The sequence below is a fragment of the Brachycentrus maculatus genome, unplaced genomic scaffold (assembly GCF_059751285.1).
Source record: "Brachycentrus maculatus isolate JH-2025_06_01 unplaced genomic scaffold, ASM5975128v1 h1tg000110l, whole genome shotgun sequence".
Lineage (NCBI taxonomy): Eukaryota > Metazoa > Arthropoda > Insecta > Trichoptera > Brachycentridae > Brachycentrus > Brachycentrus maculatus.
This window is the reverse complement of record NW_028280863.1, coordinates 48952-61734: the sequence shown is the minus strand read 5'-3', so window position 1 is coordinate 61734 and position 12783 is coordinate 48952. Positions and strand designations below refer to the sequence as shown.

Genomic DNA, 12783 nt, shown 5'->3' with positions numbered 1-12783 from the left:
TCCTCATATATACCCACCAGTTATTCCCACTCCTGATCTGACCACGTTTAAGTACTTAAAATACTTGGTCATTCCAAGTTTTCCTCGGTCTTCCTCTGCTCCTATTTCCAACTAAGTTTGCCTCATCAATTTGTTTTACTGTTCTTTCCTCACTCCATACTTTCTGATACGTTCCAAACCATCTCAACACACTTTTTTTTATCCATAAATCAAAATATATTGATATGTTGTTATTTGCTTGGTGAACTATCCTCTCAGCCTACTTCTAGGAAGAAACAGAGTAACGGTAGGTTAGTTAGATGGTTAATTATTTGTTGGAATTGGAATGACATCAAATTTGATACCGCGTGTTTTAGGTCTTCCGTGAGACGCCATTGTGACCGGATACGTACCACGTACAGCTGTTTGGCTTCTTCGGCATCATCTCCCTCCACTTCCGCCATCCACCCCCTCTCCCGACCCAGTCATACTACTGTCGCCATAGTCGACTACTGACGTGTGAGGTAACACTAAACACCGGCAAACTGAAATCAATCATTTTCCGCAATTCTTTTCCTCTCGGTTTTCAAAGGAGTAAAAAGTGAAATGTCAAAAAGTTTTATGATTTTTAATCGTTCTTCAATCGTGATCTATGTATTTTGAAATGAGATATTTTGAAGTAAATGATATTAAATAGATGATATAATACAAATTCTGATATTTCAAAAATGGTGATAGAGAACATGTCGATGCTTCATCGAAATGGAGATGCTAAAGCCAACAATGGGTCATTGATAAATTCAACTACAATTGCACTGGTTTCTCGATCTGAGGTAAGTTTTTTAAATTATATTTTCAATAAACATCATTGAAGGGAAAACGTGCAAAATGTGAGTGAAATATATATTTGTTTCCATGAGTGGATTGTACTCCTGAGCAATAATTATAATAATTCAAATATATTTTTGTGTCAATTAATCTTTTCTTGTCCGCCTCCATAGTGTAATGGTTGGCGCGCTAGGTTATCGTGCTAGTGGTCCCAGGTTCGATTCCCAGGGGGAGGGTCAAATAAATGTAAAGGATTTTTCACTTTAATATTTATTAAATTGCTTCCACAAGGGTCACAACCCTCTGTAATGAGGAATAAAACGGAGAAGAGATTTATATATTTTAATATAACACTGGACTGATACCTGAAGCGGAGGGCTGATCACTTATTAACAATAAAGATAACACTGCGTTTATATGATACAGTGCCCTATGCACCATCGGGTACGGATAAGTGTTTGAAGAAGAATCTGTAAACACCTATTGGTCCCGTATGGAACTAGTGATAGTAGTACATTTTGAAATTGGATTACAGCGATTTATGATAATATTTTTTCAAAATATGAATCTGGCGTATTCTCCAAAAGATCTTTATTCAAATGCCATATTTGTTAAATAGGTTTATGCTTTGACAATTTTTTTAAATTATTCACCTTAATTTTTGTGTAATTTTTGTCATTATGAGTTTTTGACTTCAATGTATAATTATATAAATTATGTAAAATGTTGTTGTTTTATATATATGTATAATTATATATATAAAATGTTAAAATGTTAAAAAAAATCAATCAAAAAGAATTATTTTATTTTGTTAACGCTTTTTATTTTCCTGCATAGTCTAACTAGTTTTAGAGATTTGCATAATTATTTTTATAATAGTTAAGGGTCGTGCGAATATTTCGTAAAAAATTGCTTGGGTAGTAGGCTACCTCTTCGCGCACGGTACACAGGCGCTTAAAGGTCAATATACTGTTCCTATCTTATCTTTGCTTAGTTTGGCATAAAACATTTAGTTGATTAAATATTGTTCTATTTTTATTATATAAGCAGTACATAAGGCTTAGATCTTAGATAATCATCCTGGCATTGAAAGATTTAAAAAAATATTTACACTACCGTAAAATCTAATTCGTACAAAATACCTTGGGTATACTGGCAAAAAACGTTTACTCTAAAATCCCTGTTTGAATAATCCGTTATTTAAAGCTTTTAGCCTGAACAAAACAACCGCTATTTGACTTAAAGTTCAATTTACCTTTAAAACCACACAAATATGTCATTTCAAACTACTTATTGTATTTTGCCAGTTTATAGAACATTGAAAACTTAATCATACTGCATCATTAAGGAAAAAAATTCCATATTTTCGAGTTATTGCCAGTATACCCACAATATTTGCAAAATATGGCCAAATTTCACTAACGTACCAAGACCGTTTTTTATTAGTTTTTAAAAGAGCGTAAAAAAATATTTAAAGTAAATATTCGTCAGAAGTTTATAGTAAAAGAAATATTTACAAAAATACCTCGTTAAGATGAAAATTAAGGGGGCATTTAATAATTCATGGCACAAAATCTTACTTTCATGTTAACTCGTATAGGAACTTACGTGTCTACCACAACATAGTAACAACTACATGGTATACGACGGAGTTAGATATATTTTACGTTTTCTGTATGTATCATTATTTTTTTAATGCCATGCAAAAATATATACTTGAAATAAAAAATAACAAAATAAATAGTTTTTTCACGAGCTCAGATGGACAAAATTAAGATTTATGCTTGTACTTTTTTATGTTTGTTAGAAATTAGAGCATATCTTTAGTGATAAGGTGGCTAGGTAAATATCTTTGTACGTTGAAATGATTTATATTGTATAAATATTGATATTGTTCTTTCACATACCTACAGAAAGATTACATTTTCATCTAGCATACGAGCTAGCATGGATCTATCTAGCATGATAGTACGAAATACTATAAATAAAACTGGTTTAAATGCTTTGTCGTTCATCATGATAATACATATGTTGAAAAATATGTATGGAAGTTTAAAAACTTTCATGTATTTACGTAATACTAAATTTATGGTTACATAAATTTTAAAATACAAACTGTTTTTGTATCGTTAAAATAAATCAATATTTCCATATACAATTAAGTATTCTATTACATGTAAAATATATGATACATATAATTTTGCATGAGTGTTTAATCATAATTTAGCATTTCAAAAAATTGAGAACCAGTGATAATTATTTTTTAATACATACACAATTTACTTTAAAGGATCTTCTTCTTCTTCTTCTGTGGTCTCAATCTTGTGGATTGGTTTACAACAACAAATGACACCTCCTTCGCCAAATGAAATGGCGTATATAAAAAAAAAACACTTTTGTAATAGAACGAATAGTTTATTTGGGAGAGAGAGAAAATAATTAGAGAGAAAAATATGGGCCAAATAAACAAATGTTTTATTTTTTTAGGAAAGTCAATATGGAAGTGGGCTCGAAGGCTCGACTCGACTAAGTCGCAGCTACTCGCAGTGGTCCCCCGAACTGCAAGGGGCTACCCTGGTATGGAGAGAGCTCAGCGTGTACGCCAAGCGCAGAACACAGGCTGGTTTCAAAAGGATCGTCAACAATGGTTCTAACTCAAATATTTAATTAAAATTATTAAAATTAAAAAGAGAAATATTTGTATTTTTTATTATTTACCAAAATACTTCAATTTCATACTATTTCTGTGAACCTAAGCGTAGGTTTAGGCAATTTTATACCTAAAAATAGGTATAAAATTGTAGTAGAGTGGGTTCGAACCGAGAAATTCTGACTCAAGAGTCCGCGACACTAACCGCGGGACCACAACCCGACACTACTCAATAAAAAGTAATAGTTAATAAAAAATAAATTAAAACGACGTACCTAAAGCATATAGCAGCGTTAAAGTGGCTCTACATGTTAATTGTCTGGAAACGTTAGAAAAAATAGGAAGAAGGATATTGGATAACTTCACGCCGCAGGCAGAGAGAATAGAACGCTACACTAATCCATCTTTGCAAAACAATCTTCGCATTTCCCACATCCTCATACATATTCCGATTCCTGACCTGACCACTTTTGAGTAAATATTTGAAATACTTGATCATGCCAAGTTTTCCCATATCTTCCTCTACTTCTATTACCAACCACGTTTACGTCATAAATTTGGTATACTACTCTTTATTCACACCTTTCTTAATTTTATCGATAATGTCTATCTGAGCCTTCATCACCTTATCAATCACTCCTTAAATCACCTTTTGAACATCATTCATACGAGTACATGGTATATATATATATATATATATATACATATATATATATATATATATATATATATATATATATATATATATATATATATATATATATATATATATATATATATATATGTATATATATATATATATATTTATATATATGTATATATATATATATATATATATATATATATATATATATATATATATATATATATATGTATATGTAAATAGATTTAATAATATTATTCAAATAAATTATTTATGTCACAGTTACTGGTGCTGTGAGGCCAGGATCATTGGTAGCTCTGATGGGATCAAGGTAAATAACTTTATAAATCAAATAATTCTTAACATAATATTTTATAGCAAGCATCTCACGATGCGACTTCAGTTTTATACTAAGTAACAAGTATATTTATCATATTATAACTGAGTAACTATTGAGTATTCGCACATGATTTAAGATATAATATAAATAGGATGATGCTAGAAATACAGAAAAGAGGTAAAAGTTACGTATTTTGTAATTCAAGCGCAAAGCAAATGAAGAAAAGTCGTACTGCATATTAAATTTCCTTGTAGGTATATGTGTACTTACATTATTATATATCTTGTTCAGAGTATTAAAGAAACTAGTCGACTAGTTTATGATAGACGTAGGATCATAAATATTAGATTATGTAAACAAAATTCTGATAAAATAAAATAAATATGTTACAATAAATCCAGGAAATTTTGTTAATTGTAAGTAATATTAAATAATCCCGAAACATTTTTTGAATTATTATTTTCTCCCGATATAAACATTTTGTGCAACGTTCATTATAGCACTTATTTATTATACTAAAAAAATAAAAGTAAATTTAACACTCACCAATAAAAAAATGATCATTGGTCAGTCGCAAAATTATATGTTTTTTATTAGGTATCGATTTTTGTTTATATTTACTTATTTGTTTATATTTTCCAGTACTTTGCATTGATGGCATATATGGTTATATTTTGCTTTTTATAAACCGCAAAATTTATTCGGATATTTAGTGAGAACTTATCAAAAAATAATTGTATCTCATCATTTAAAGCAGAATTAATTAAATAAACATCAAGAAATTTGATTTTGCAAATAAGTTACATTTATTATGTTTTGAATATTGAAAGCATTAACTTTGTGGATCATATTGATATATTATTTCGAGAAATAAAAATACTTTGTGTTCTGATCCACTCACTTTTTTTTTATTTAACCAACTAGTTTCGGCAACAACCTGTTGCCCTCTTCAGGGTTACATTTATTACTTATTATGTATTTTGAATATATATTCGTAGCTAAAACAAATCCAATATCAAACTAAAGACAAAGTGTTAAATGCTCAATAATATAGAATATTGAATTTAATGAATAAAATTACGTAAAATCAACTCACTTTCTGAAAGGATGAGAGTTTTCTGTTGTTTGTCTTGATTTATATACATTTTTTATTTTTTTATTTCAGTGGCGCTGGAAAAACAACGTTTATGAATGCACTCGCTTACAGAAATCCAGGTAATAAAATATTGCACACCCAATACTTGCGTGTGTACCCATGTCGCTCGCTCCTTTCAACAACGTCATATTATATATCAAAAAACTTGATTTTTCAGGAGATCGTTTTTAAAGTAAAAAAGTATAATACAATGTATTAAAAATAAATATCGAGCCACTTATTCAACTTTTTACTGTGCAAGTTTTTTTGAGGTAAAACCTGAATGCTTTTTCTGCATTTCAAAAATATTTTTTAAAAATAATTAAACAATACCTTTTCTTCAAAATACAAAAACAACACTTTCTGCCCTGTAGCGGGTAAATATTGAGTTAAAAATATGCCGCTTTTGCTAAGATATAGTACATTTTATGGGCATTCCAAAAACATGCACAACTGAAAATTGACGATTTTTCATATATGACGTTGTTGAAAGGAGTGAGCGATGTGTGTAAAAGTTTAAAAAATTAATGTGTTTTCTAAACTCAATGTATAACATTTTTCTGAGAGATGTACAAAATAAAATAATTATAGTTGGGTTCAGTGTGGATGGAGACATATTAGTGAATGGGCGTCCTCTCGGCCCCTTCATGCACCGTCTGAGCGGGTTTATGCACCAAGAGGACATCTTCGTGGGCTGCATTACTGTACAGGAGCACCTAACATTTATGGTAACAACTTATCATTTTAAATTACTTATACTCTGTTGAAATGTTATTCTTTAAAAAAATGTAGTTTAAAGATGGTTTTTAACGTTAGGAGATTTTTTAAATATTCATGTGCTTTTTACATATTTACCTACAATGGTTAAAAATCACACACGTTTACGTACAACATTTTTAAAATATATATATATTTTATACGCATCCTCATTCTACCATTATATTGTCAGTTGATGCCAGCTGTTCGTCTATCATTTTTCATATCCTGCCTGATGGTTATCGATGGCCGATGTATTGATATAATAAATGTAAATAAATAATAGAAATAAATGATAATATATTATTTCGTTGAAAAAATATTAGGGGGAAAACATATTTGTTCAACGATATACTGCATATCCTTCATTTTAACATAAACTATAAATAATTATTAAATCGTGAATAATGTAACCTAATCTTATAGCAACCAATATAAAACCAAATACACCAGAGAGTATTCATAAATTTTTGCAAAGGTAAGTAATAATAAGTATATAACAACGGTATTATTCAAAACGAATTTTTGTTAGTCGCCATATTGAAAAGACACGTTCAATCATTATTTTTTAACACATGGGTCCAGCAGACCGATAATTTGTTAGCAAAAAGAATATTTAAATGGATAAGAGTAGGATACAGAGGGCAAAGAATTAGTAATTCTTTTTTGTATGAACTTTATGTTACAAGGTCAAACTTTTAACAGCATTACTCCAAATACTGTCATATAGGATATAAACTGCTAGATGTCCATACTTTAGATGTTTATTATACTTATGTGATTTTGTGATGTTATTTTAATGAAAACTTCAACTTTCTAAGGCTCAACTGAAGATGGATCGTCGAATTGGTTCTGTTGGACGCCAGCAACGTATTCAGGAACTACTTAGTCAAGTTGGACTATACGGAGCTCGTAACACTCGTATAGGATTTAATGGAGATGACAAACTGCTATCAGGGGGTGAGAAAAAGAGACTGGCATTTGCAACAGAAGTAAGTTCATTGCATTAGAATTATCTAACTAACTAACTAAACGAACTAACCTTCACGGCGCTTCTTGTGGGTCACAGAGAAAAGAACGCCAAACCGATCTTCCACATTGCAAACAATCTAGACCAAATTGATACATCGCTCACTCCTTTCAAGAACGTCATAAATCAAAAAACTCGATTTTTCAGGAGAACGTTTTTAAAGTTTAATAATATAATACAATGTATTAAAAATAAATATATGCCACTTATTGAACTTTTTACTGTGCAACAGATCTTTTTAGGTAAAACCTGAAGGTTTTTTCTTCATTTGAAAAATATTTAGTTTATTAAAAAAAATAATTAAATTAACCTTTTTTTCAAAATGTAAAAACAACATTTTTGCCCTGTAGCGGGTAAATATTATGTTAAAAATATGCCTCTTTTGCTGGGATAAAGTACATTTTCAGGGCTTTTCGAAAACATGCACAACTGAAAATTGGCGATTTTTGATTTATGACGTTCTTGAAAGGAGTGAGCGACATCTCCTCATACATACCCGCCGATTATTCCAGCTCCTGAGTTTCATTTAAAAATAATTCAAACGAAACCATCTATCAATTGTTTTATCTCAGTAATCTGTTCAGTTGTTAGGATCCTACTTAATGTTGCTTTAGATTGGAACATTCATGGAAGCGTCAGATTGCATTTGTCACAACTGGTTCGGCTTTGTAAGGATCGTATATAGCTACATCTATCATTCAAAAAATAATATTATGAAGATATTTAAAGTAATTATTTAATAATACTGAATATTACTAGAAAAACTTTTTTCATTTAAACTGAGGCTAAAGTTATTGAGAAAACTATTTTTTTTAAATTAATAAAAACAGATGTCTCGTTTTTTTGCGGAACGGGAAAAATATGATACGCAGCTGGACAGCGCCAGACATTTCAATTTCAAATCTTGCTGAATTGCGGCTTAAAACATAGCTAATAATGTTCTGAATTCAATTTTATTACAGCTTTGCATGTAGTTAAAGTATAATATTTTACATATTTTGTGTTAATATATATCTTTCTCTGATATAATATCACGTTGAATGTTTACAGCTCTTGACAAATCCAATGCTCTTGTTTTGTGATGAACCCACGACAGGATTGGACTCTTTCTCTGCACAGAAACTAGTCAGCATGATGAACATATTAGCTGCTAATGGTAGAACTATTATATGTACCATCCACCAACCTTCTTCTGAGATATTTACAATGTTCGACCAGATTATCCTTGTGGCCGATGGAAGGATTGCATTCAACGGGAATTCTAGAAATGCTTTAGAGTTTTTCGAGTGGTAATTTTCTTGTATTCCATTTGTGTGTTATTGAGAAGGACTAGGCTGCAAGTAAAATTTATTAATTTGTTTTTAGTCAAGGCTACACTTGTCCAAAAAATTACAACCCCGCCGATTTCTTCATAAGAACATTGGCACCCACACCGGGAGCGGAAGATGCCTCCCGTGCTGCTGTAAGAAGGATATGCGATCAGTTTGCCGTTAGTGATGCGGCTAAAGAACTAGAGGTCATCGTCCAATTGGAGTTTCACATAATGAAGTCAGCGGGGGTAAAACATAAAAAATATCATCGACTGATTCTAGAACATAATGGCTTTTACGCATGATGCAATTGATGTATTATTTATGTTGTTTCAGGATTGTTATACTCAGAAAAAACGTGATTTTAAGGGAGCCTTTTGGTGGGTGAAATTGTACTGTCTTACTTACAGAAGCCTGTTGCAAGTCATTCGGGATCCTTCAGTTCAAGTTATGAGAGTTTTTCAAAAAATTGTAAGTTCGCATTCATAAAGAATTTGTAATGAATATTATTTGTATTCATATAGACTTTGTAATTAATAATATGTATTTCAACAAAAAAGTCAAATTCAAATATTTCCAATGTATTATAAAATTGCGCGCGGAAACACGTCTAGCCCCCAGTGCGGCCGGTCGCTTTCTGAATTGAATTTTTGCGAGTTAAGCCTCAAGATAAAAAATATAATATGATAAATTAATAAATAGTACGTATTTTAAATTTAGTATTTGAATTTTTGCAGATGATCGCAATAACAGCAGGTTTATGCTACCTAGGAACGAATTCATTTACCCAATCTGGTATCCAGTCAGTACAAGGTGCTCTGTTTATATTGATCTCGGAAAACACCTTCACTCCAATGTACTCTACGCTGGCGCTATTTCCTCAAGAATTCCCCTTATTTCTCAGGGAACATCACTCCGGCCTTTATTCATCCAGTCTTTATTACTTAGGCAAACTAATTTCACTGGTAAATATATATGACCCGACATTTTGAGCGTGTCCATTTGGACACGCAAATATTTACTTGTTCACAAATCAGGGTTTTCTCTTAGGAGTTATCTTTACATATTGGAATCTCACTATAGACGTAAAAGAATACGGAAGTCTGGGTATTTAATGGGCTTGTGATCTGTCACAGGTTGGTTAAATGATCACTTTACACACGTGCAACATTCACCATTCTACCCATGATTGACAACCACACTACCAAATTTTTCAGAACTCCTAGTTGTATGGCCATGAGTGCCATGTATGATCATCATACTGTGTCATGAAATTGGGTAGTGTGTTTATCAATCATCGGTGAATCTTGCATGTGTGTAGATTAATCACTGAACCAGCCTTTGACAGGTCATAAGCCTTGTAAATACCCAGACTTCCATATTCTTCTTCATTTAAATATTGAAACGACAAAATATATTAGTCGCTTGATAACTTGTCTTATAAATAGTTTGCCTCATCTCGAACGTATTTTAATATTTCTAATATTTTTAGTTTCCGGGTTTAGTGATTGAACCAGTGATCTTTGCATTGATTGCATATTGGCTTGCAGGATTACGTGCAACATTTTATGCATTTTCGATGACGATGCTCATTACTGCCATGGTGATGAACGTTTCGACAGCTTGTGGTAAAAAAATAACTTTTCTAAAAAAAAATATTCAAATGCGTGTAAACATTTTTATCATCATTACATGCATTCTGCATTGAGTGATGAACCTATATATTTTTATAAAAAAGTTACCAAAATTTTTAAAAACTTGTTGCGATAGTTTATCAACAATAAAGCTTTATTTGTTTTTAATACCAATACCAGTGGTCTACTATAAAATACAATACATATTCTAGTTGAATTGTATTTGATTAAATCTTTGAGAGGAGTTCTAGAAGTAGCTTCATTGCTATATAATATTTGCATTATTTAATATCATGCCTCTAACGAGATTGCGATTGTTTTTGCCTAGAATTTTCACTAATGAATAACTTGAAATTTAACTTTGAACACAAAGAGTAAATCCACTCATAAATAAAAATCAAACATAAAGAGTAAAACACTCACAAGTAGGAATAGGCTACAATTTTGTTAAAGGTTAAGCCTAAGTACGGCTGTCCAAACTCAAAACACAGTAAGGGACATTTTTTTTGTAGTATGTTTTTTTTTTGCATTTTTGGACTAAGTAGATTCTACTTAGTCCAAAAATGCAAAAAAAACGTACTACTAAAAAATGTCCTTTACTGTGTTTTAAGTTTGGACAGCCGAGTAGGACCATGATAAGCGGTGTTGGTTATATTAATAATAAGATAACATGAGGGTTTAGAATGGACTGTATGTAGCAAACATACGTCGTAACATCGCTCGCGGCGAGCATCAGCGAGCATCCGAAACTATGGATGAAGCGCTCGGCTCGCTGTACTGACTATACGAATGCTCGCATCGTAACGTGTTACGTTACGACAAAATGGTTCCGGTCAGTCACCACCCTTAGGATAAGTGATTCTTGCAAATAATACGACTTCTATTAATGATATTCTCTCCAAAATGCATTTTTTCAGGATGTATGTTCTCGTGTGCATTTGAATCGGTTGCTCTGGGAATGGCATATTTGATACCATTTGATTATACACTAATGATAACATCAGGACTATTTGTTAAATTAAGGTAATATGTTTCTTCCTCTCAAATAATTAGATACATAATACAAATAATCCCAGCTAAATACGATTTAATAAATTTGTGAATTAAATGGTGGCTTCTCAGGATTGACACAAATGATAATTAAACTATGTATTTGTATTTCGACGGGACCGGGAATCATAAATAAACCTGATGACCAGTGATTTTGATTTCCGAATTTATTCGATCGTACGTAGCAAGCATTACATTGTGTTTGAATTAAATGACTTTTTTTCTAATTTTAGTTCATTGCCTAATTACATCTCCTGGGTTCGGTTTCTCTCGTGGCTAATGTACTCTAATGAAGCGTTAACAATAATACAGTGGCAAGGAGTTACAAATATAAGTAAGTGATTAAGGTTTATACGAGTGAAACAATTAATCTTGCATGAATTGTGAATACAATGTAATAATAATAATAATAATAAAACCCTTATCCGCACCCCAATGGTGCATAGGGCACTGCGTCATATAAACGCAGTGTTATCTTGATCGTTTACACATGAAGGAAAGGTGATCAGCCCTCCACTTCAGGTACCAGTCCAGGGTAATATTGAAAAAATATTACAGTGAAAAAATCACTAATATTTATTTGACCCCCCTGGGAATCGAACCCGGGACCTCCAGAACGGTAGCCGAGCGTGCTGACCATTACACTACGGAGGTGGACGAATGTAAACGTATTGTAAAATCTGATTTTTCCGGGCGCCAGATTTATCCCATTTCTTCTTTAAACTGAGCTTTGCACACCTTCGACATATCTTTCAATACTAGGATCGTTTAAAAAAATATAATCTTTATTGTATTTACCAATAAAAAAAATTAATTTGCTATTTGAATTACAGCGTGTGAAACATCAAACCCAGATCTGCCGTGTTTGCATGATGGAGAACAAGTTTTAGAGACATACAGCTTTTCCGATGAAAATCTATGGAGAGATTTGTTTGCAATGTTGATACTTTATGTAATTTTTCATTTTATTGCATACATGTTCTTACGTTATAGGGCAAAGAGAAAATAATATTAATTAATATGTTGTCTTTGAATGTTTTTATTATCGTCATTATAAATATGTATATTTTTTAAATAAAAACTTATCATACCATCCATTTTTATTCCACTTACTATACCCACATAAGCGTACATCGTGAGTTTTTATTTGATTTTTTTAACATTAATTTTGAATTGTCGGTTAGAAAACACAGAGCCATATAGAAAAACATAAATAGGAGAAACGTTTTGTTACCGGCCCTCTGAGTTAAAGAAAAATTTCAAGAAAATATTAGTAATTGTCTTTTTAATTTAAAATATTGTTGACAAGATAACAATCCAGCAGCGAAAAAAATATATAATCTCAACGATTATCTCGTCTTTAGGACAGATGTTACACTTTTAGTGTTCTTTTTTTTCTTAATAATTCAGATGTCTTTTTGTCGGAAG

General features: G+C 31.4%; 1 protein-coding gene across 3 annotated transcripts; it reads left to right on the top strand.

The window, feature by feature from the left end:
- The first annotated feature begins 570 nt into the window (after positions 1–570).
- On the top strand, positions 571–12450 carry st (ATP-binding cassette transporter scarlet). Of its 3 annotated transcripts, XM_088259088.1 has the most exons (14): positions 571–812; positions 3295–3454; positions 4383–4431; positions 5606–5655; positions 6167–6303; positions 7153–7323; positions 8412–8650; positions 8727–8919; positions 9008–9142; positions 9409–9636; positions 10164–10299; positions 11223–11328; positions 11589–11689; positions 12189–12450. In XM_088259088.1, exons 1-14 carry the CDS (start codon positions 708–710, stop codon positions 12362–12364), a joined length of 1986 nt encoding a protein of 661 aa, XP_088115214.1. In that variant the 5' UTR covers positions 571–707; the 3' UTR covers positions 12365–12450. The 3 variants fall into 3 exon arrangements, with proteins under 3 accessions (XP_088115214.1, XP_088115215.1, XP_088115217.1); XM_088259089.1 differs by lacking the exons at positions 11589–11689; positions 12189–12450 and having other exon boundaries at positions 11223–11463; XM_088259091.1 differs by lacking the exons at positions 10164–10299; positions 11223–11328; positions 11589–11689; positions 12189–12450 and having other exon boundaries at positions 9409–9731.
- The last annotated feature ends 333 nt before the right edge of the window (positions 12451–12783 follow it).

Bases quoted from the DNA above. Each gene is read 5' to 3' on its own strand.
- st (XM_088259088.1), top strand. From the start codon at position 708: ATGGTGATAGAGAACATGTCGATGCTTCATCGAAATGGAGATGCTAAA. The intron at 813-3,294 runs GTAAGTTTTTTA...TTATTTTTTTAG, and splicing joins CACTGGTTTCTCGATCTGAG to GAAAGTCAATATGGAAGTGG. The intron at 3,455-4,382 runs GTTCTAACTCAA...TTTATGTCACAG, and splicing joins CAAAAGGATCGTCAACAATG to TTACTGGTGCTGTGAGGCCA.